The sequence below is a fragment of the Lissotriton vulgaris genome, chromosome 5 (genome assembly GCF_964263255.1).
Source record: "Lissotriton vulgaris chromosome 5, aLisVul1.2, whole genome shotgun sequence".
Lineage (NCBI taxonomy): Eukaryota > Metazoa > Chordata > Amphibia > Caudata > Salamandridae > Lissotriton > Lissotriton vulgaris.
In genome coordinates, this window is record NC_141693.1 from 302,643,015 (window position 1) to 302,667,730 (window position 24,716).

Consider the following 24,716-nt stretch of genomic DNA (forward strand, 5'->3'; position numbering starts at 1 on the left):
TTAGGCAGAAATAGACAGCTGGGCAAAAGCAGCAGTAGCAAGCAGAAAGCATGTTAAAGACAAAGCGGCCATATTAGCAGTAATGCGCATGAGCGAAAAATCCCTCCAGAACTGCGAGTGCGTCACATCACATGGGTATGACCGACGCATGCGCAGACTGAAATCCCACATAGCAGCGACCAAGTCAGTTGCAAGCATCGTTATGATTAATAGACACATAGGCAAGCATCTCTGGGACACCCGCGTGTAGTGTGAAAGTGCAATATTAATGACAAAACGGGTTGGTTAATGACGTTATGAGTTATGTGAGGTTCTTGAATGTGAGCAAGTCGCTTTACGTGCGAATCCTTGCTCCATCACTACCAATCCGCAGGACCTGGGCATTGTTTGAACAACATAAACTAAGGGCCTGGTGTCAAGACTGATTCCGGACACCCCCGCAGGATATGTTAGCCTATTGACCAGCTAGCTTACAGTGCCACCGTCAGCCCCTCTAACCTAACCTACCAGGGAGCAAATGGTTTTCTGGCAACCATTGAATATGACAACCCTGACCCCTCTGTGGTCGTGGAAACAGTACAGAACCTTTCGCTCAGTCACTCGTTCTTACTTATTCTCAGAGAAATATACAGAGAATACAGAGTGGGACGTTTTTAATAATATTTATTGAACTAACATTATTTTTGCATAAAATACGTGTGCTACAATGATTAGTGGATTGAAGCAGATAAACATGATTACAAGCACCAAAAGCGTGAGCAGTAGATATAGTTTTACCATGGTGCTAAACAAGGCAGTAATTCTAGCATTCTCCTACTATGTGAACCCAACTCTGTGTACCTAGAGTGTGTGTAGGTGTAGAGCCAAGAACCACCCCCCCCTCCCCTCTAAGTGACGATCCAACCCCATTACCTGATGGGATAAAGTGAAGGCCCCTTCATGGTCACGAACTGGACACCCCTCATGAGATTTCAGACCTCTGCGTGGTGATTTCTCAGTATGCAAGGATCCTTGGTGTCAGTGGAAGTACCTTCTCTGCTAATCTATTGGGATGCTTATCTTTTATAATATAAAGCATCCTTGCGATGTGCGCATAGATTGGTGATATTATGGATATATAGATAGCCCTGTCACCCTGTGGATGAAGATAGCGATGACATTTGTACGCAGTGCGAAACTAGACCTTGTACATGATGTTCAGGGCGTTGTGATGATGATGTGCGAAGCTAGATGTTAAAACCAGTTTAGCTTCAGAGAAACGAATCCAACATTGTCGTGTGCGCAAATGTGTGCAAAAGGTCACAGCTGGAAATGTTATTTTTGAGGTCAATGTCAGAAATAAGCTGCTTCGCTACATGGGCCTAGCTCTGCAATATAACCCAATTCTAGAGGTTAATCTGAAACCTAAAGATATGAGTAATAGTACCTGATTAAAATATGGAAAATGTATATGATGAAAGGGATGGATATCGGGAAAAATAAAATTAAAGCAGGAGAAACAGAAAAAGCAAAATTCAAAATAAAGGTGCAAGAAAGTACAAAAAAAGGTAAAAAGTGAAAAGAGTGAGAGAAAAATAGCAAGTGACAAAGAGCACATATGGTCAGTAAGAGTGGATGATGGAGGTATGGTGCTTTTTGCAGTACATGCACCAAAAGCCATGGTTACCTTGCTTCGCTCCTGCTTGCAGCTGAGACATCACTCGCACACAGAACATGAATAATATTGCAGGCCGTTACAGTGCGATATTCATTCGCACACACAACATGTAGCAGCGGAGCAAGCTCGGAACATGTACCGAAGAGGAAGCCGCAGTGCCAAGCACTCTCTCACAGAATATAACATCGCAAGTAGCAGTACAAGTTCACTATAGACACAGTCAGCCAACAAAAGCTTCTCCCACCCACAATACATTTATTATACCAGCAGCTGGTAGGGGTAGGTGTTCACAGGCAACAGGACCAGCAGGAACAGTAGTAGTGCATTATTTTTTCAGAATCACTTCTGTTGTAGACGCTAAATGTAATTGCCAGCTTCCCTCCTCACGCACATTGACAGGACAGACTTCCACAGCTCCCTTAGTTTAAAGTCAGCGTTAAAAGACCGTCATCCTCACTGTAATACACACTTCTCAAAAACTATCCGAATATATGTCGATTTCACTCTTGTTTGTATGGAAAACCCTGATCTAATTGCAAACAACTCTTATACATTGCCTCTCCCTCAATCTAGCCATCTTCGAAACTGCAATGAAAGTGTCCCTAACTACTACCAAATAGATACAACACTGGTGATAGAAATGCAAGCAACGTGTTCTCTCGCTGTCTGTCACTGTCCACTCTCTCTAGTCTCTAGTGTATGACCAGTGAGAAAGTGTTATTATTAATCTGAAATGTTTATTTATCTATACTTAAGTTAGCTTAACTAGGCCACAAATTGACATTACCATGCCTTATCCTGCTTGCACTGTCATCCATTTGATAGCTGATGAAAAGAAAACATTTGTTATTTATTTTTTAAGAATGAGCTTTCATGTTCACACTTCTAGCTGGCGTTTTTCCTTTTCAGAGAATAAACAAAATAGATTTGATTTTCATGGTGCTGTAGATGATGCAAATTTATGAAATGTGTTCATTTGTTCCTGGAGAAGGAAGCCAAGTACCAGGAGATGTGCCACGCAAGAAACCTTTTTCAAGACCTGCTGCCCATTCCACAGCTGTGTATTCATTACGTTAAAAGCTTATTGCTTTGTTTGCTTCAATAGTGCAATGTAATTTCCCTTGCTTGCAGGATAAAGTGTGCTTAATAATTATTAATAATGCAGGTGTTTTCATTGTGATGTATCCCTCACAAAACAGGGAGAGGCACACTAAACTACCAAAAAAGATAGTGTAGATATATATCTAAAGTGAAGATTCCCTTTTTGTGCCACCGTCAAGACGGTTGCACACTGGTTAGAGGCGGCAGACCCGAGAGCAGAGGACGGCCCGGGACCAGGGTTCGATTCCCGGCGCGGCAGGTTTCTGGACCAGGGTCAGCGGACTCAATAATTCTCTCGCCTCGGTGCCCACTCTGATCAGCGATCACACTCGGCAACTCTGGGCATTAGCTTGCCTCATCTTCACTAACGGCCCCACCAGACCGCCGGGGATGCCTGGTCTCACCCTGGAGATACCCATTAAGGGACCATCTCTCAGGGAAGCCAGGAAGGGTTTCGCAGCGGTCGAAGCGCCTTGGGACCCTACGGGTAAGTAGTGCGCTATATAAATGCCTATACATTTACATTTACATACATACAAAAGTGAATCTTCTCTTTAGATAGACAGATTCATTGTAATGTATTACATTAATTTTACTATGTCAAGTGTGTTGTTTTTCACTGTCTGGAACCTATAAAATATGACCTTTCTGGGATGTGTGCCAGAATTTCCCTTGCTTTACAAACTTATCAGTCTCTGTCATACTGTTAGCTGGTGCTATACTTAAACTTTTTGCTCTCACTATCGAAGGCAGTCTACACATTAGACTTTCTGCTGATTTATGAATAGACTTTTTGGCTCTTACCTCAGAGGCAGACTTCATGCCTGTTCTCTTACTGATTTATATGTAGACATTCCTTGACATACGAATTGAGTACGACAATATTGTGTTATGGGCTCTTGCAGTTTACATTTTCGATGCATTATTGATGGTAATTTGAATATGAACATTTTGCTTCTATATAATTCTTACAACTTGAATTTGCCCTGCAAAGGTTTTCTTCATTTGTGCATGTGCCCCCGTCCTTCGGTGCTCACATAGCATTGATCCTGCACATCAACCCATTTAATTTACTAGTTAAAACATTGACCCCACCATGGAACGCAACAGGGCATCTTTAATTACAAACAATGGTCACATGCACACACACAAGCATGCACAATCACCCAAAATAGAAGAGCAGTCTTCTCGCACATTAGAGGTATAGTGCAGACTGAAATAGTGCAAGTTCTCTCCTTTCTCTTGCTCTCTCACACACATGCATGCACAAAGGTAGAACACAGCCAGCTGTGGTACAAGGGTCCCAAACACGCACAGGATAAATACAGCTGAAGCAGTACAAAAGTTTCTTACCACAAGAACAAGATACAAAGCATCAGTGTAGGTCTCCCCTGTACACAGAACCAGCACAGCACGACCAGTAACTCTGAATGTTACCTGTGTTCATTAACAATAGGTGGAGCAGAAGCAATTCGGGCTTCTCAGACATACACACATCAGGGACAAGGATAGCAGAGGCAGCAGAGGCCAAGGTTCCCATGCAAGCATCCAGAACAGGCGGCAACAATGCAAGCCTCACTTCCAGTAAGAACAGGTTAAGCAGAGGCAGCAGTGTAGACTTTTCTCACACACTGTAGGGCACATGAACCTTAATGTACCCTTCAAGTGCTCGTTAGGGCAGGGAGACTCCAAACTGTGTGCGAATCACTGCTTGTTAGTGGTCTGTCATTGACATTAATATGTTTTGTGAAGAGTAGCTCTGTAATGTAAGGGAAGCCTGGCAATTTACAAGCATATGTCTTCTTATTTATCAGGTGCTAATGAGAACTGTTTTCTTTGTTGGTATTTGAAAAATACCTCTTTTGTTCTAGATTAAGCCTTGGTCAGAACTACCGAAGTTCATCAAAGTGTACTTCTGTTTGGCAATCGTATCCCTTCTCTGCGTGCTGGCGCTAACCATATACAGCATCGTCCTCCAGAAAAAGGAAGGATTCACCGTGTCCCTTATACAGCTGATTGGCGTGGGTAAGGAGTGACACCATTTCTAAGATTATTATCTCCAAAATGAACATACTGAAAGCCTCAGAACCCTTTAAGTTGGTTTCTTCCTAAAAAACTCTCGCTGCATGTTCCAGTATGAAAGCACAGAATGCAAACAAGAAGTCTCCTTAATACACAGTCAGCAGTGTACACCACATGTTTCTCTGAGGTTCCATGACCTTGCTTCACCGTTATTCTTTGTCTCTCGTCATGAGTTGGCTGATAATTGGTGCATTTTATATTTCACCCAATAAAATACGACTGCTGAGATTTTATCTGAAATGTATCCGGGGGATCCAAAATGTATCGCAATAATTCCGGTATAAGTACCTTAGTCTTATTTTCAGGTCACAGCTCTGCTATTCCCTATGGAGCAGGCTGGCTTCTGAACTATGCAGATCTTGCGTTTCCGCCTTCAATGCAGAAGGAAGGGAGGCGATCCAGGTCTCCAGTCAGCGATCCAGGTCTCCAGTCAGCATAGAAATGTGGTAACTACCTCCTTAGTTTTGGTGAGGTGGAGCCTCGTTCTAGTACCCAGAGCCTCGCAGGAGAGAGAGAGAGACTCCTTACCCCAGCTGCCTTGGCCCGGAGGAGGGCCGCAGCAATCCTTGCAGGCACTGGAGTGCCATTTAATCAGCTGAGATGTCCTGCAGCGCGGGAAATGCCAGGAAGAGGTAGGGCAGGGCCACCCCCCTTGGCCCCCAGTCTAAAGTGTTGTGGGCTTCTATGGTAATGTTGAGCTTGGTTTGATAATTCCTTCTTTGTCCGTGACTCTGTTCTCAGATCCTGCCAATGGGAGACGAAAGGCCTTAGCAGCCAGTTGGAAATAATGGGACCATTCTGAACGGCTTTCTGCAATGCGCAGTTGTAGAGATCTCAAAGAAAATTGAGCTAATGTAGCATCGTTGGCCCCTTTCTTCACCCCTGGGAGGCCTTCTTAGACTGGGTCAGCCTAGTCTGGCAGTTAAAAACGGCATTAACAAGCATTTACAATGCAATGGTCTCTGAATTGTTAAAGTTAGAGCTATTGGCATTGCTCACAACATTATTTTTATTTATGTTTTTAAAACATAAATAAATGGCATTGTCATTTATAATGCCAATAGCTTAATCTTTTGCAAATGCGAGACCTACTGCATTTGCACCCACGCACAGATCCACACACACAAAGCCACCCACAAACACACACAGAGCCACCCACACAGAGCCACCCACAGAGAGCCACCTACACACACACAGAGTCACCCTCACACAGACCCACTCACACACACACAGAGCCACCCTCACAGACCCGCCTACAAAAAATGCTACAAACACAGAGCCCAACACACACATCTAACAGTAGGCATGGATGCAGCATGTATGCACCGCCACAACCCTCTGCCAGAGAATCAGTATTACCATAAACAGCAGCAGCAAATGACTGCACAGTAAACCATTCAACCTTTAGCAGCCCCTCCCCCGCCGAATCCACCGGTTGTCTCACATCTGCTGCTCCAAGGTGTACAAAAGGTCATGCGGAGAACTAAAGGGAGCCTGCCACGTAACACAGGGTGGAAAGCACCAGGGAGGGGCCTGGGGAGGGGGTTACCGACTAATACCTACTGCGCGAAACCAGGAGTCCCGCTGGTAGAGATCAAAGCAGAAAGGGACCCCGCCCCCTCAACCCTCCCTCCCCATCCATTCGTTGGTTATAAGGCTCTATGCTAAAATCAAATCCAAGCCTATAAATCTAGAGCAGCCCTCATACTTTGCTGGACGTGGGAACAGCCCCACAAACACGTCACCTGTGAATGCATAATATGGCGTTCAGTGACGTCATTAATATAGTCAATCTCCCCCCAGAGCCAGAGGCGCTCACAATCCCACATCAGATGCAACAGCTCTGCCCCCTTCGCCCCACACCGGGGCTGCTGAGGCTCCAGGGTATATTTTATTAATCCTGCCTGGTGTAAGAAGTGCCCTGGGAACAAGAGAAAAATGAATCCAAACCTAGAGAACTTGCTCCAATATTTTCCAGCAGTCAGAACACTAATCAATATACCAATGCCCACCACCCACTGGCATCGACAAGGGGGCATTGATAACCTCACTGAGCACCACATGCAGACTCAAACCCGCCCTATGTTTCCCTTGCATGTACTCGCCCTCAGCCATTAAAAACACACTTGCTTCACACTACAATACTACCACATATTAAAGTGATCAAATCGTTACTTACTTTGCCTTTGGTTTTCGAGGCCGCTACTGAGCAGTCAGAGCAGCACACGCTGCTGCTTATGGGTGGACTTGAATGAGCAGCGCCGCTGCGCCTGCGCAGTACGGGGGGAGGAAGGGGGGGGGGAACTGGGCAAACTGGTCTGATCGGCATTTGTCCGACTCCTCAAGGGGAAAGACTTCTGCGCCAAGGAGGAACGGACATGGGCTGGCAAAAAAATTAATTTTTCAATTGTGATTTGTAGCTTCTATAGGGACCTCGCCCACGCATTCGGGCACAGCGTCCAACTTTAAATAAATATTTTATGCACCGGCACAAATTAAGCACTGGAAGGACTAGAATTTTACGTCACTGGTGCTGCACAGAATGACAACTCTTATCAGCATAGGAACACAGACGAAGCACAAAGAACAAGCTGAGTGACGGGGCAGAGAGATGTAATATGTCCGAGAGAAAGACAGCGAGGGAAAAAGTCAAAGAATCTAGAGGGCGAGAGAGTGAACTTTAGAGCAAGGTTGAGGGAAAGTGCACAGATGAAAAGAGAGGCTGCGGAACACAAGTAAGGGAGAGAGAGTAGGAGGGAGAACGAGGCATCATGGGCAGTGACGGACAGAACAAGCACTCACCTGAGGATGACTTCTTCCGGCGGCGGTCGGCCTGAAATGGCTGCTGCAAAGCTCCGACATTTTCGCGATTCAGGGGCGTGTTCTTAGCAGTTGAGTGACCGATGACGTCACGGCTTAAAAACTGCAAAAAACACGCCCCCGAATCGCAAAAAGACGGGGCTTGAACAGAGTGACGCCCCTCTCCTCCAATGGCTGGCCTCCGTTTAGGAAGCCAGCCAATGGAGAAGAGGGACGTCCCGTTGTTATTGAAGCGGCCAGTGCTATCCCAGAGGTGGAAACTGGGCAACTGGTGGTCAGGCTGGCAAAAGGAAAAGAACTGCTGTGGGCTCCAAGCAGAAACGGCCACGCATTGTAACTCCTCGCCCTGCATCTGCAAATAGTGCTGTGAATCTGGATGGCAATTTTAATTCCTTTGAGGCTTTTGTTGGGGACTTAGAATCATCTATTTTAGATCATACCTCAAATAGCTTCACCTTACTATTTACATGTTTGGAAGTCAAGCTAAAGGAGCTAAATACTCCTCACTCTCACCCACAATCCGTTCCGACACTGCATCCATGTCAGGGGCGGAATCGGAGCCATCTCTCTTTGTGATTGCTCCCAGCCATATCATAAGCAAGGCTCTCTCCAACTTGCCCCGTGTCCTCTAAACCATAGACAGAGTTTTAGACCCTGGAGCCATAGGCATTAACCACCTGGAAAAATGGTCTGCATTAAACCCCGCACAACCTGCTTTTGCGAGGAATGTCCCACATGGCAAACCCATAAACTTTCTTGGAAACAGTCATCCTAACCCACAACTTCCCCCGCACTGCACCCCTTATGTTTTAGTGTTGAAAAACGGCCCAATTCCTTCTGGTCAATCCCATGAGGATTTTTGGGGACTGAAGAACAAAATTACTCATTGGTTTAAAGATAAGGGGATGGATAGTGGAGTTACCGTCTGAAATTCTGATGGCCTGTAGAACCCCCTGAGTAAGGCCAGGCAGAAGGGAGTCAAAGGACAATATCTCCCAAAGCACAGTTAGGATTTGTACATAATCACACAAACAAAAACATAAAAAAAGAACAAAAATTTTTTTTTTTAAAACAGTTAGCCATTGATAAGCAAATATTCAAACAGTGTTTATATCCTGGTGATACACCAAACATCCCTTTTATCCAAACCGTACATAAGAGTTCATTTATGTTTAAATTTCTTTATTATTTTATAGGTGTAACACATGAATATGACAATGTACGGTTAATTCCCCATCACCGGTACTGTAATTAATGCGGCCTTCAGGACAAAGCAATATAATGGTACAGATCCGATAGTATGCACGTCTTCCACATGTGTCACATACAAAATTAAACTCAGAAAACAAGAACCCCCCATAACCACCGCAACCCCCCCTCCCCCACCCAACCTCCCTCGTGTTCCACGTCCACTACCTAAGCTAATTGGGGCCAAGCGTGACCCCGGATCTAGTCCACCTTTGGGGGTTCGGTGAGACGCAGCAGCCGTAAATAACAAGGACATGTGACCTCTCTAAATTTTGTGGCTAGGAGCGCCAGAAAGGGCTGCCACAATTCGTTATATTTGGATTCCTCCCCCGTCATGGTAAGTGTTAGCTTCTCCATTCCAAGCACATGCCCTAGACGATGCAGCCAGCCTGTACATGTTGGGGCATTGGGGGTGCGCCAGTGTGTGAGAATGTTTTTTATAGCCTACCCCAGCGCAATTGCAATCTGCCTGCCTCTGCCGGATCGCAGCGGGTACATCAGGGGATTAGGGAGGCCAAGAAGGGTATACGCCGGAAAGCGCGGAAGCTCGGTTTCAAAATGCTTGTCTACCTCGTCCAGCACCTGAGTCCAGTAGGACTGGATGCGCTCACACTCCCACAATAGGTGCACTAGAGTGCCTACTTGGCCACATCCAAGCCAGCAAGTCCCATCCCGAGTATGATCCATTGCCTTAACCTCTCAGGGGTTTAATACCAATAGGTTACCACCTTTATGAGAGTCTCCGTAAGCCCCATATGGTATGCAGAGTGCCGGGCTCTATAGTATATCCCCTCCCATTCCTTATGGCTGAGTGTCCTGCCTAAGTGTCTCTCCCAGCGCTCTTTACCTACATTATATGTGTGTGAGGTGGTGACTTGCAACATCTTGTATAGATCAGAGATGAGTTTTTTTATCTGATGAACCTGTAATGAGCCATCTCTCATAGGGGGAAAGGTGCCTAGCCGCTTCAGGGCGGACCTGAGGTTGAAGTGCCCATATTCCAGCTTAAAGTGGGAAAATGGTACCACCCAGTCAGCATCATACATATGATACAAATACCGACACCCAGCAGGCCTCCATTTCGCAAAGGCGACTGTGTCCATACCAGGAGTGAAGTCAGGATTGTCCATCAGCGGGGTGAGCGGAGACGGAAAAATTGTGAGTTCATGTTTGAGATTAGTGGCATCCCACACCTCCAGAGGAACCCGTGTAATGTACGAGGCATACAAGTTAGGGGGTCTGTGGCGCTTGCGCAAGAAGGGAATTTCCTGCAACGGTCGAGCTGCTACTGTTTAGTCCTGGAACAACCAGTGTTTCTCCGACTCCCAGCGGTTCCACTCAACGAGGTGTCTCAGCTGAGCGGCCTGGAAGTAGAGCCGAAGGTCTGGAACCCCGAGTCCTCCCCTCTCTGGAGCCAGCGTCGCCAAGGCGCGCCTCATTCTCGGCTTCCGACCGCTCCAAATAAACTGTGCAAGATCCAACTGTGTCTGCCGTATCCATCCACCGGGCGGCCAGAGTGGGATAGTACGGAAAAGGTATAGGGCCTGGGGCAGTATCGTCATTTTAATCGCCGCAATCTTGCCTAGCCAGGAAAGGGGGTAATGCTTCCATTGGCCGAGTTCCCGATGAATCTTCTTACTCAGGAGCTCATAGTTGGTATGTACTACTACAGGGAGGGAGGAGGCCAGCTGAATCCCCAGATATGTGATCGTGTCTGTTGCCCATTGAATAGGGAGAAGGTTTTGCAAGTATCCCTGGGTGGGCCCTGACAAGGAGAGGTCGAGAGCCATCGATTTATACGCGTTCACCTTAAATCCTGCCGCCTGCGCAAAAGAGTCTAGATCTGCTAAACATGCCGTTAGTGCAGTCCTCGGTTGGGTAAGCGATATCAGCACATCCTCAGCATATAAGCTGATCGTGTGGACATAGCCCCAAATTTAATCCCTGTGACGGCTGGGTTCTGCCACAGGTGCTGCGCAAATGGCTCCATGTAGAGGGCAAAGAGCAGGGGCGACAGAGGGCACCCCTGTCTCGTGCTTCTTTCAATATGGAATCGTGAGGACGTGTGCCCGTTTACACTGACCACTGCTGTGGGGAACGTATATCAGTATAGGATATGCATACGGAACCATTCCCCTATCCCCGCTCGCTCCAATACTTGACCCAGATACGGCCAATGAACGCAGTCAGACGCCTCCTCTGCGTCAACCGCGAGCATCATGTACTCGCCTGGGGTACGTATAGCCTTCTCGATGAGGGGGAGAACCCGCTTAGTGTTGTCCGATGTCTGACGTTCCGGAATAAATCCCACCTGGTCCGGATCAATGAGACCTGGCTTATGGGGGGCAAGACGAGCAGCCAATATTCCAGTATACAACTTAAGGTCTATGTTAAGGAGAGATATCGGGAGATATGCTCCACAGCTAGACTTATCCTTCCCGTGTTTGGGAATGACTGCGATGGAGGCTTCTAAGAGATCACTTGGGATCGCCCCAGTGGCCGCGAAGGAGTTAAACAGCTTGGTGAGCAAAGGAGCAAGCAGGACACAGAACTTTTTGTAAAATATAGCCGAAAAGCCATCCGGCCCAGGGGGTTTAGCTGGCTTAAGACGGGAAATGGCGGCAACAACCTCCTCTATGTGGATATTCTGATTGAGGTGATCAGCCTGGTCCTTGGTCAGCGCTGGCAAAGAGACCGAGTCCAGAAAAGCTGTCCCGTCCGCGCTGTCTAGTGGGGCCCCAGTGTAAAGAGTGGCATAAAAATCACGAAATGCCTCGTCTATTGCTGCATCCTCCGATACACAGTTCCCATCCCCCCTACGGATTTCTCGGACTCCCTGCCGCTGTCTGACTTCTCGCAACCTGTTGGCGAGAAGGCGTCCGCACCTGTCGACCCCGGTATAGTAGGAATGCTTTAACCGTAGTGCTGCAAATTCCGCCCTATCTTGGTCAAGCGCTGCTAGCTGCTGACGTGCAGCTGCCACCAAATTCGAGGGGCTCCTTGCCTCTGATGTATCCGCTCCAGCTCCCTGGTTTGTTGTGTAAGCTCTTGCCTTTTGCGCCTACGCTCTACATTGTCCGCGGCCGAAAGGGCGATGAACTCCTCCCCCCCCCCACCCCCCATATCACTGCCTTCAGCGCTGCCCACTGTGTTGCAAGTGTGGTGTCAGAATTGGCATTGTGTGAGATGTAGTCAGAAATGGCGCGCTGTATGTGTTTAACAACATCCTCCCGGTGTAGAATCATATCTCGGAGAGGCCAAACCCTGGAAGGTCGGGGCAATGGTGGGAGAGTGAGAGTGGCAATTACTGGTGCATGGTCCGACAGAGAAGCAACTCCTATATCCACCTCAATTGTGAGTGCGTGCACTGATGTAGATGCTAAGAAAGGATCTAACCTCGCATATGTCTTGTGTGCATTAGAGTAGTAGGAATACTCTCGTTCGTGAGGGTGAAAGCTGTGCCACAGGTCACACAACCCCAAGTCGTGTATGCGAGTGAGTCCCTTAGCAGAGAGAGCGCCCGTCTGACGAGAGCGTTGGCAAGACCTTTCCTTGATGTTATCAAAAACTAGGTTCAGATCGCCCCCCAGGATAACATGGCGGTCTGTCGTGGCAGTGGCAGCCGAAAGAGCGGAATGTAAGAACCTTTCTTGGCCCTCGTTAGGGGCATAGACATAGCCCACAGTGAAGGTCAGGCTGCTTATGGCTTATGTAAGTCAGTAGCCTCCCCTTAATTTCCGCCTCCTTCTGTAGAACTTCCCCCGAAACCGCTGAGCCACAAGAATCGCCACCCCCATAGTTTTGGTAGGGCCTGAAGAAAAAAATTGCGTGGGAAATTTTCGAGATCTAAGACGATGGCAGTCTTTTGCTAAAAGATGTGTTTCCTGCAGGAGGCGGAGATCTGCCTGGGTGTTCTCCAGGCAAGACAGTACCGCTCTGCGCTTTACTGGGTTGTTGAGGCCTTGCACATTTAGAGTAAGATCTTAAGTGTGGTGGCAGGCGTACATAACACCAAAAAAGATTAATAGCCGAGAATCTGTGCTGCACAAGGTGTAACTGCAGTGCGAGCCACCCCGATGACAAAGAGCCCCGTGAGTATATGTGGCTGACGTATCTCCCACCTGAGAGTGGACAAGGAACACTGGATCCCTCCACCAACCCATTCCTCAAATCCCTCCCACCCCCCAACAAAAATCGGAACCATGGAAAAAGGTGAACTGTCTCTCATTGTCCATCACCCGTCGATGATTGGCAGAAACTTTATTGGGGTAGACTACTAACAGGGAACGACCCTCCCCCTCCCACCCATGACCTGGGCCTTCTTGAAGCGGCCAGCTAGCTACTCATAGTGTCCAACATCAGCCCGGTGTAAGGTTAGCCAGATCCGCAGAGGCAGCTTCAAGAGCCGATTTCTGGCTTTGCGCGATCTCAGCTGCAGGAGTCCTCCTAGCCCACCGTCTACATCCCTGCATTCGCCATCGGGGTCTGGAATCAGCAGATTCTTCTTTAGAGATCTCTCCCCGCTCTCCTCCATAAGGATATCTACCCCCAGCAGTCTACAGGCCTCCGTTAGGGAATGCACCTGATACAACTCATTATCCATGCGAAACATCAATCGAAATGGGTGGCCCCAACTGTAAGGGTTACGCTGTTGGAGATGTTGAGTGACTGGTCTGAAGGTCCTACGTTTTTGCAGTGTGAGGGCCGATAAGTCTTGAAACAGAACCGGCATATGGTCCCGAAATTTCACTGGGTGCATCTGTCGGGCCTTTTGGAGGATGGCCTCCTTGGTGCGATAATCCTGTACCCAGGCCAGGATGTCCGGTGGCGGGGCAGACGGTGCACGCGGTGGTCCCTCTCTGTGCGTGCGATCTATACATGGGTCTGCCCAGGATGTGATTAAAAAGCTTCCTCGTATAGGTGAACAAGTCCTTCGAGTCATCATCCACTTTCACCACCCGGATCCGTATGTTATGGCGCCGGGAACGATTTTCTAAGTCCTCAAGATGGGTTTGGAGGTCAACTTGTTGGTCATGTATCCTGAGGACGTCTTGTTGAAGCGCCTCTATCTCCGCATCCCTCCCATCACTCTTGCCCTCCAGGTTGGCGACCCTCTCGCCAAGTCTCTACGGACCTCTTTGATCTCAGAGGTGAGCTCTCGTTTAAGTGTGTGAATGTCCTCACGCAATGCGACAAACATGGCTTCAAGAAATGCCTTTGTGATAGGCTCCGCGCCGTCCTCCCTCTCTGCTGTCGGGCCAGAGGCGCCTGTTGCCATGCTGGAGGCTTCCTGCCCAGTTTGTGCCTTCGCAAACAAGTCCTTGAGAGTCTTATCTTTGCGCACCCTGGAGGAGGACATGGCTCGCTCCCTGGTATCTAAGAGGGCTACAATAGACCACCACTAAACGCGACTGTGCTTCCGGGAATGATCTCTCCCTGTAGACACGTGCCAGTTCGAGAACATGCCACTTCAATGGAGTCCTAAGATCGGGTCTAGCACAAGATGGCCCCAAGGGTAACCCCCCAGTCACTTCCTGCAGGGGCCTGCAATCAGCAGCCTCCAGACTCAGCTACTGCCACCACCGCTCTCCGAGGACCTGCGGCACCGGCCCGACCTCCCCCTCTCGATCGAGCTCTCAAAGGCCACTTCATATAGCCAGGGTACCAAGTTAGGGGCTCCAACTTCTGGGATGTAGCAGCTGTATTCCTCACTTGCGGTGTATTGCAGCAATGCGATGGCCCTCCGACTCACTGCCCTCCGCCACCTAGAGCGCTGCCCCTGGCTCCTATGTTGGCTCCCCGGGTCTGACTCTCCACGCCGATCACCGCGGCAGGTGCTTGTAAACAAAGGGCCCCCCTACCTCTCCCTTCGTCTTCAGGGGTCCATGCTCCAGGGCCAGCGCAGCTATTGGGGAGCGTCAAGCAAGTCCTGCTCTCTCTGAGTGCTGGGGCCCGGTGACTGCAGATCCCTGCCCCCGCCCCTACCCCTTCCAAGCTCCACAGCCGTCCACCTCACCCCCCTCCACTCGCTCTGACGGCCAAGCCTTTCCCACTCTGTCGCCGTCGCTCCGACCTCTCTCTCCGACGGTGTGGCTATGTCCTGCGGGCCTCTGTCGCCTTCAGGGAGGCACCAAACCGCCGCAGCTGTCCCGAATTCCCACCAGGCCCACTAATCGCAGCTCAGTCTGCTATCTTCCCAGCCATGTCCAGGCTTCCAGGAGGGCACTCCCACGAGGCCTCGCCAGTCCCCTCTATCGAAACAGTCATTCCGCCCCGCCGGCGCCAGCCAACTTTCAGCGCCGTCAGGCAGTCTTACCGAGCTCCTCCGCTATGCAGGCCGCCTAGAATCTCCAGCCCCTTCGGCACTGCCCGCCACACCGACTTGTCAGTAGGCCCACAAAACGGGGTTCCGCTGTGTCTCGGCTCTTCCAACCAGGCACCGCCACCTAGGGGATCGCTGGGTTCTCTCCGTCCTCTTCCCTGCTGGGCCTAACCCCCGCTGGGCCCCTTACTCCCTTACTCGTGGCCCGACTGATCCGTCGCAAAATGGCAGGCTGGTGTGCTTCCCTGTCTCTGCCGCCCGTCTGTTCCACCGGCGATACGCCAAGAGGTTGCTCTCCTACCCGCTGGTGTGGGGTTTGCCACTCCGCTGGCCCCTCTGGTGGTCCTCTGGCCCGTGCTGTGGTCGTGCTGCCCTGCCGGGCTCTCTCCAATCGCCTGCCTCCTGCACCGCGGTTCTTCTCCCAAGATGGCGGCACCAGCCCGGGCCTCCCGCGGCACCTCAAACCTCCGCCGCGGGGGACCGCCGATATACCGCTCTGCAGCTCTCTGCGCCGGCAGCAGTGCCCCTCACTACCACTCCGACTGGGCACCCGCACCGGCTCGGGTCTCCCGCTGCTCGGCTGCGACCTCCGGCTCCTCCGCCCTGTGGGCCTCACAAACGGCCGGCCTGCAACCGCCGCCAAAACATCCCTTCAGCGGCTGTTTCCGCCTCAGCTTGCAGCCCCGCAGCTTCAGGGACACTCTGCTCTGGACATGAGTGCCAACCCCTGCTATAAAGGTAAAAAAGCCGGTGCCGTTGAAGGCTGTCGGCGGGAGCTCCGGGCCAGAACGTCCTCTCACGCCGCCATTTTAGCCACGCCCCCAGAAGAGTTAATTTAAAGGTCGGGGACATATCTCACTACCTCACCCCAAAATCCAGCATACCAATCCAACCCCAAAGGGACTAAGGCAGCCATTCCATTATCAATCGTACATCCAAGAGTTACTCATAGGTACCTGGTCTGATTCCACGGTATCTGTACACTAACGACTACAGGTAACCCTTTGGGAAATATCGTCCTTTGTCCTGAAGAAGGTGGTGTTTTTGCAATAATACCCACCGAAACTCGTCGGCGCCTACTGTTAACAGGCATACTGTAGACTGTGAAGACATTTGTTATTATTGCTGTTATTATTGTCAAATTTATTGTACCAAAATCAAATGTCACAACAATGAATTGAGTCACAACAAATGTCACAACAATGAATTAAATCTTGCTTTTAACAGTTGCTTTATAGTGTTATTTTAAACTTTTTAAATGTTTTATTGAACTTAATAAAATACTTATATTTTTTCAGCACTTGGCCTTTAATGGTGGTGGTGTTATGTTCTGGTGATAGGATTATGTGTATGAAGGTTTGTTTTGGTAAATTGGGTTGCCCAAAGGGAATTACTTTATGGCTGAGGTCTGTTTGGTGCCCTACTTCTTTGGCGGTAAAGGGACCCCTCTCATTCTTTGTGAGTCATAGTATCGAAACAGCCCTCATTGCTCTCACAGTTGAGATGGGTCTCATTGTTGAGGAGTGAGCCACCAGGGATTACAGCTGACTTGATTGGAAGGCCTGAGAAAGAACTTGCATAAGGTAGGCATAAAACAGGCCAGTGAGCTTATACAGGGGCTTGATAAACTGTAAACAGATGAGACTACCATACATACATGTAAGAAAAACTGACAATGGCACTTTTACTAACATTTGACTATCAAATTAGGAAATATGCAATTATAAATAGATATTAACACCTCATCAGGCTCACCTAGTCAGTCCATTACTCTGCCTGCTATAACAATGTTGACTCCACTGAGAAGGAACATCTCGCCTCTCTCTCACACTCTTATTACCCCTCTTTGTTTCTCCTAGGCATTTTTAGGTCTCGCGTGGCGTGGCAGCGCATGCGCTGCTCGCCTCACGAGATTTAGTGTTAACAAGGACTTTTAGAAGTGTTTTAAGCCCCGCCCCACATTTCTACTGGCCGGCATCACCGTTTATGCTAAACGGTGGCCTGCCACTGAAAATGAGGGTTTTTGGTTGACGCACTTGGCCTCCAATCCGGACTCGTTGGCCTGCTTTGCTGCTGTCGCAAAGCAGTTTCTTATCTTTATGGGGCCATGTGTTTCGAAAAACACATGGCCCCATAAAGACAAGAGATCAATGCTTGTTTTAACATCGCTCTTTCACTTTCACTTAAAGTGAAAGCGCAATGCTAAAATCATCACACACCTCTGTGTGCGTAATGGCGACAGCTTGTTCTTTTCTGCTAATGCCTTCTTTGTGTCATTTTGCACTGTATTTTGTTTCAATCGGCCTGATTTTAGTTTCCTTACTGTGCGGCTGTAAGTTGGTTCTCCTGCAACAACTCTGTTGACGTGTTTCCCACAGCACAATGCGCAGGTCTCATGAGCAACACTTGCACTCTTGTGTATGGCAGCCCTCCTAGATGGCTAATGGTATTATTTTGTTGTGTGTCCCTTTTCCCTTACTTCCTGCCCGCACTCCCTTTCCCTGTTCCAGGGAACACAGGTTTGTTCATCATCTGTAAACCTCACTCCCTGCGAACTTTGGCTGCTCCATCCCTCTTTCTTCCTTCTCTTTGTTTTTCTTTCTTTCTCTTTCGTTTCCCCGTTTTTCTGTTTACATAATTTCTGTTTCTTCCTTTTTTCTTTCCTTTTCTAGTACATTTGCCTCTATGGTTTCCATTTTTCTTTCCTTCTCTCCTTATTTCTTCACTCACCCACACACATCTATCTATCTATCTATCTATCTTGCAGTCCATGGACCGCTCTCGCCCCTCCCCTTCCTGCCTCCATAAGTGGGGCTTGTGATAAACAGACGCCAGGACCGCAGCTTCTGTTCGCGCCGCTCGGTTGGGGGTAGAGTCAGAGACACCGTCTGTGTCTCGGTGACATTCCGGAGGACAGGCTCAGCCTCCGCTCCTAACACTGACATAAACTGCTCCAGGGCACACACCGGCGCGCATAGACATCAGAAAAACAGGTTTTAGCGCCGAGTGCAGTTTTCAGATGTTACTCCGTTTATGCGCTACTGGTTTTTCACAAACGGCGAAGCAAGTGGTGTTTATTTGCTCTAGATGAACATGCAGGCACCATTGACCCTCTTGTAATGCTAGGGAAATCGCAAGGCAGTTCAGAGGTATAATATTCAAGTAATGGCGAGAATGGCAGTGCTAATATAAATGCTGAGAAGGATAATACTATAGCAATAAGAAGTGCTGTTGTTAGTATAGCGCTGCTATTGTTATATTATTGTCGCTCCTCTTCTTATGTTATTACGTTTGTAATAGTAGATGCACTTATTAATTTTGTGGTTATTAGCATTACTATTTTGCTAATAATAATAATAATTATTATTATCTATACTACTATTATAAAGTAAGAACTGTGAACCTTTGAGGCGGGTAAACTCGGGAACCACAACGCCAATTCAAACACCTGATACATCATTGTAATTGTCAGGGTGTGCAGATGGACATAGGCTATATTAAAATAAAATACATACGTTGTTTAAAAAATTAAAGATAAAAAAAGTAGTCCCTTGAAAGTAGCGCTGGCCGCGACCTGCGTGCTGACATCAGCAGCGCGGGGAAGAGCGGCGTACAGGAGTGCGAGGAGGAGCGGCGGAAATCAGCGCGGGGAGGCGCGGAGAACTTTGCCAGACTGGAGCGGGCTGAGGTACGTCAAGCGCGGGGAGGAGCGGTGAACTAAGGCGGACTGACCGGTAAACTTTGGCGGAGCGTGGGGAGGAGCGGAGAACTTTGCCAGACTGGAGCAGGCTGAGGTACGTCAGGAGCAGGCTGAGGTACGTCAAGCGCGGGGAGGAGCGTTGAACTAAGGCGGACTGGAGCGGGCTGACGGGTAAACTTTGGCGGACTGCAGCCCCGTGTGGAATGGGTACATACTGGCTTTGTGTAGTGGGGTTTGAGTCGCCATGGCAGGTTATGAACGGGGTTTGCTTTTGCAGCGCACAGAGAAAGGTCGTTTGCAGTGTCGGAAGCGTGGCAAAAGTGTTAGGGAGCATGGCTGATTGGGGGCACTGAAGGCGGCGGTGAACTTGGGCTGAGGAGGTGGTTGGGGCCTGGGTTTGGGCGACTGCGGTGAACTAAGGTGGACTGGAGCGGGCTGAACAGTAAACTTTGGCGGACTCTAGCGGGGCGTGTGGAATGGGTACATACTGCCTTTGTGTAATGGGGGTTGAGTCGCCATGGCAGGTTATGAACGGGGTTTGCAGCTCACAGACAAAGGTCGTTTGCGTCGCCTGATTGCCCCCGGACAACGTCGGGACGGGCTGCTAGTTATAATACTAAGAATACTACCCGGCGTATTGCAGAATACTAATTAATAGCCTGTGGTGGGCACATCCCCACAAATAAATATTTCTGTTGAAAATTGGATACTGGCACTCAGTTGCGTGATTCGTATTTATCAAAAGTTAAACGGATATTTGGTGCCTGTACATAAACCAGGCAGGTAGGCGCTGTCGGGTGAGTGGAGAGAGGAAAGGCCGTTGTCCTCAGGGCTGTGGTAAATAGGCACAGGTGTGCGTCTGTTGCCTCGACCTTCAAGCTGCGAGCTGGTCCTCGGACAGCCCCTTTCGCCTCTTTCGAAGCTTGGCAAGTGATGCTTGCAATCAATAGTACCTGAAGGCATCACATTCCACTAAAAGCACATAAAAAAATACCAGAACGCTTCCATCCTGCTCAGAAATTGTTTTCGCAAATTGCTGGGTCCGTCTGGAAGTGACTAATAAATTGCTCTTGCGGCAGGACTCTTGCCCATATTTTAGAATTTGAATGGCGGCACTCGTTCATACCGATACTAGAAATCGGCAGAGCAAAAGTGGCCCCAAACCTGGCCTATGGCAGCGAGGCCCTTCAAGGCAGAGACACACTGGTCCTGGACACTAGAGTAGCCTGAATATATAGGCACATCTTACTGCTACCCCGACACACCTCACCAACCCAGATCAGGCTGGAGTTTGGACTAAGAAAGCAATCCCACGCCAGGCGCACAGCTGTTGTCATGTTCTGCCCTAAGTTGAAAAACACAGAGGAAAGATCCATCAACCATCATATCTGAGAAGAGATCACTAAACAAGCATTAAAAATTCAATAGTTCTCGCCTTTCATTAAGTTAAAGCCATTTGCTTTGCTATACAATACCATTAGCAAAGCAAATGGCTTTAACTTAATCAAAGGCGAGACCTATTGCATTTTCAATGCTTGTTGTTTTAGAGCGAGCAGGCATTGTTGCATATTTGCTTCTTAGTGGTGCTTTAGGAGACTGACACACAGTATTTAGGAGTCATGAGATCAGGTGCAAACATTAGGCCTCGTGCCTACATCCTGCTTACAAATATTGTTTATCTTTTATTGTACATTGCACTTTGTTTGTGTTAGGCACCGGAGCAGTTGTCAGGACCTGGTGTTCTGACAACTACTAAAAAACCCAAAGACATTCTGGTCTATTCTCTGAAGGCAGCTCACATGACTACTGCTTGTAATGCTGGTTTGTTGAATGTAAAAATGTTTAGAGCGCCTTTTGGCTTGGAATTTATAACATTGAACATCTTATTCTTAATTGCAATGGTTTTAAGTAACCACACAATAAACTTATTATTACAACGAAAGTAATGAGCTAGGAATGAACTAGAAATATAATATGCAGCACTGAGGGAACATATTGCATTGGTGTTAGCCAGAAAATGGACCAAAAGGCAAGAAGGTAGAGGACGCTTCACATAACCATGCTCTTCCTACTAGTAGTACTTTTGCTGTGCTGGCACGTTGAATAGGTCATCATGGTAAGCAAAGCGGAGAGAGCCTCCTTTATACAAATCAATGCTTTGTCATCATGGAACAGTAGACTCTACATTAAATGTTAAAAATACAAATATGATCTGGATTGTCCCACCTGGGGAGCAGTAAAGAAGTGTTGTGTGTGGTAGGACTTTCGTGTTATAATGAGCATGTTACATACAAGCCTGACCTGGTAATATGTAAACGTGACTGCAGTCATATTAGAGAATGTGTGTAGTAGGCGTATGGTCTAGAAAAGTAGACTCATTTTGTGACTGGTAATGCTGACGTGTGTTTTGATAACCACGATTTCTGTCTAGAATTACATGTTTTCTGCTAATGTTCAAACTAACAGGACAAATAAGGAAACCTTACCAGTTCTCCGGTGCACGTGTTATCACAATGGTTGCAAGGTATGGCAGCCTTGCAGAAATCTGTTGTGGAACGAATAAGGAAAAGTAAAGTTTGGCAGCTTTCATAAACTTCTGTAAAGGAGCACTGTTTGGCACATTTGTGTAGCAAGTATAAACTGAACACGAGTAATCCCTCATTGCTCCATACTATTTTATTGCTGATAAAGGTATACAAGTGCTGAAGTAGGGCGGGTTCGCCACGCTGGCCTTTCCCTTAACAGCCCGAAGGAAAGAACATCGCAGAAAGACTGGCGGTCGACCTGCCCTTCTAAGAGGGTGTGCTGTCTCTGAAGACTTGGGTCCCTCTGTGCCGTTAGTCTGCTCATTAAAGAAATCACATTTGCGAGTTCATTCAATTATTTAATTCCAGTGAATAGATGCTGGCTAATTTTGCCTGGGCTGATGTGGATTCCAGTCTTGATGTCATCCCAGATGACTCCCAGCTGTTATCCTCCTTCACCTGTTTGTCACTGAGCTCTGTGCATTCTTACACCAGCAAACGTTGGTGCTTCAGCCATGTTGGAACAGAAGTAACCTAATTCCTGCAGTATTTGGCTAATAAGTTGTTTCATTTAGCCAGCGCATGCGCTGCACTGCGAGACATTTAGAAAGCTGGTTTTCAAAGTGCTACCACAGGCATTTTGGTGGCCTCCAGCTTGCGTGCACTCAAGCGTGCACGCGCGCAGCCGCCATCTGTCTTTCCTCCTGTCACGGGTCATCAAGTGGATCGCAATCGCGATGCACTTTCACTTTCGTGGCGCGGCGTGTGTGCAAATCTACTCATTTGTATTGTTTACATAATAGTTGCTAACCGATTGGAAGCGATACCAAAGGGGATGATGGACGGAGTGCTTGAGCAAATCAAACACTCACACCCAGTCAATTGATCTGGGTCTAATCCATCATCATTCTTTAGCTCACTCCACCACCCCAGTTCAGACATGGCCATATGCAAAACAGTCTGGCCCTGTGCCTCATGGGAACATGCCTCCTGCTGGAGCTCCCACCTATCCTCCTGCATCCGTCTCCACGTACCCAGCAGCTACTTACCTGCCAGTCACCGCGACCTCAACTTACCCGGCGGCTGCATACCTGGCGACTTCCACTTACCCAGCTGCCGCTTCCTACCTGGCAATTACAGTAGCCTCCACCTACCTGGCTGCTACCACTTATCCCGCGGTTACAGCTGCCTCTACTTTCCCAGCGATTTCCACCTATCCTGCCACTACTGCGGCTTCCAACTACCCGGTAACTACTGCGGCCACCACCTACCCCACAGTTTCTATCTATCCAGCCGCTACTGCCTATCAGGCGTCCACCACGGCCACTACCTATCCCGGTGCTACCACATACCCAGCGATGGCAGTGGCCTCAACCTACCCAGCAACTTCCACCTATCAGGCCCCAACTGCGGCTCCTACCTATCCGATAGCCACTGCGGCTTCTTCGTTTCCACCACCGCCTTTAATAGAAGCAACCGAATCTGCATCTGCACAACTCCTTCAATGACTGCCCCCCCACGTTTACCAAGACGTTTGATAGTATCCGCAAGCAACTTTTAGCGCAGCTTCAGCAAATGCACCAGAAGCAACTGCAGACTGTGCTGCTGGTGGGAACCGTCGGTGGACCACCACCCCCACCCCCACCGCCTCCGGCTCAACCACCACACCTGCCGCTGCCGAGTACACTCAGACCGACTACTCCCAGGCTTCTTATCCCCCTCCAGATTACCCGCCACCCCCAACTAACTACCCGCCGCTTTCCACCGAGTACCCCTTCTCCTCCCACCGAGTCAATTTATGCTTCTTCTCAACCTACCTGCACATCTTCCCAATCAAGTTACACGTCTTCGAAATCAGATCTTACTTCGTCCTAACCCATTTACACCTCTGCTCAAACATATACTTCACCTCAAACGGCCTACACCTCTTCTCAGTCAACATATACAGTACTGTCTCCATATACATCTCCACCAACAGCTGCATCATCTCGGTCTGAGACTACATTGTCCCAACTAACCTCGATGTTACCCCAAATAACTTCAGCTTCATCGCAGCCAGTCTAGTTTCTACGTCATCCCAAGGTACTTATATGTCACCTGAAGTGACCTCAGCGACGTCCCAGGCGGCAGTGGTAACATCCCAGCCTGAAACAGTTCAGTCCACAGCCGCACCAGGTTCTTCAGATCCTAAAGAGTCGCAGCAAAGTGGAGAGCAGGAAGCGCCCCTGAAGAATGATGCATCAGAAGCTCCGCAGGTAAGGCTGACCTGATTTTCTTTTTTCTTTTTTTAATCTGGAATGCTTCTGATCAGAGGATTTAGGCTCTTCAAGGTAAATTTCTATGTTATTCGAATATACTATTACTTGGCCAGTTAATCTCGTTATATGCCCGTAAACTGTATTTGAATTGCACATTTTATTAAGTAACTGTTTTCTACATGAAAATCCAGATTGCATTCTTTTACTCTGACGTGTTTTTTGTGAATTTGTTTTGTTTTGATTTTGAATATCGGTAAGTAATCATTTCACCGGTTTCTCGCATTAAATGGTTTCGAGTTGTAGAGTCGATCTTAAACGCCCATCTGCATGCGAGTAGAAAACGGTGCTTTTAGAATTTGAGACAGGATCATTGTTGGTGTCCTAGGGATGCAAATACAGTTACCCCTTCTCCGCCCTGGGGTTCTCTCCAATATGTAAAGATGGAATAGTGTAACAAGCTTAATGTCTACATGGCCCCGTTGGAGAAGGTAGTAGCCCCATTCGGGATTAAAGCCATAAGCTACGCAGACGACACCCAGCTTGTCGTCTCGTTGTCACAACATGGGGGCCGCCCGGTCGACCTCCCAGACTGTCTTACAGCCATTTCCTCCTGGATGTCCAGCTCGAAACTTAAGCTAAATGGATCTAAGACGGAGATCATGCTCTTAGGCAGTCAATTCACCTCTCTGCCCCCTGAGATGTGGCCTGCCTGTATGGGAGATCTTCCACCCCCTAAGCAGCAAATTAAAAGCCTAGGGATCTGGTTCGAACCCCAACTGTCCTTCAAGACCCATGCGCAGAAGGTGGTTGGAAGCTGCTTCGGCCTGCTTCGGGCAGCCCGGAAGGTCCTCCCTCTCCTTCCGTTTCAATCTAGAAAGCTGCTAGTCCAGGGTTTGGTTTTGTCCAAACTGGATTATGGCAACTCCCTTTTCCTCGCAGCCCCTCACGCCACTATTAATACTCTTCAGCGAGCTCAGAATGCCGCAGCCAGGCTGCTGATGGG

At 48.5% G+C, this 24,716-nt stretch overlaps 1 protein-coding gene across 1 annotated transcript in view; it reads left to right on the forward strand.

Moving 5' to 3' along the window:
• Positions 1-24,716, forward strand: part of LOC147710777 (uncharacterized) — a 209,306-nt gene that overhangs the window by 45,436 nt on the left and 139,154 nt on the right. The window contains exon 3 of the mRNA XM_086921523.1: positions 4,630-4,783. Within this exon, the coding sequence (XP_086777649.1) occupies positions 4,630-4,783 (154 nt within the window). The remainder of the gene's footprint in view (positions 1-4,629; positions 4,784-24,716) is intronic.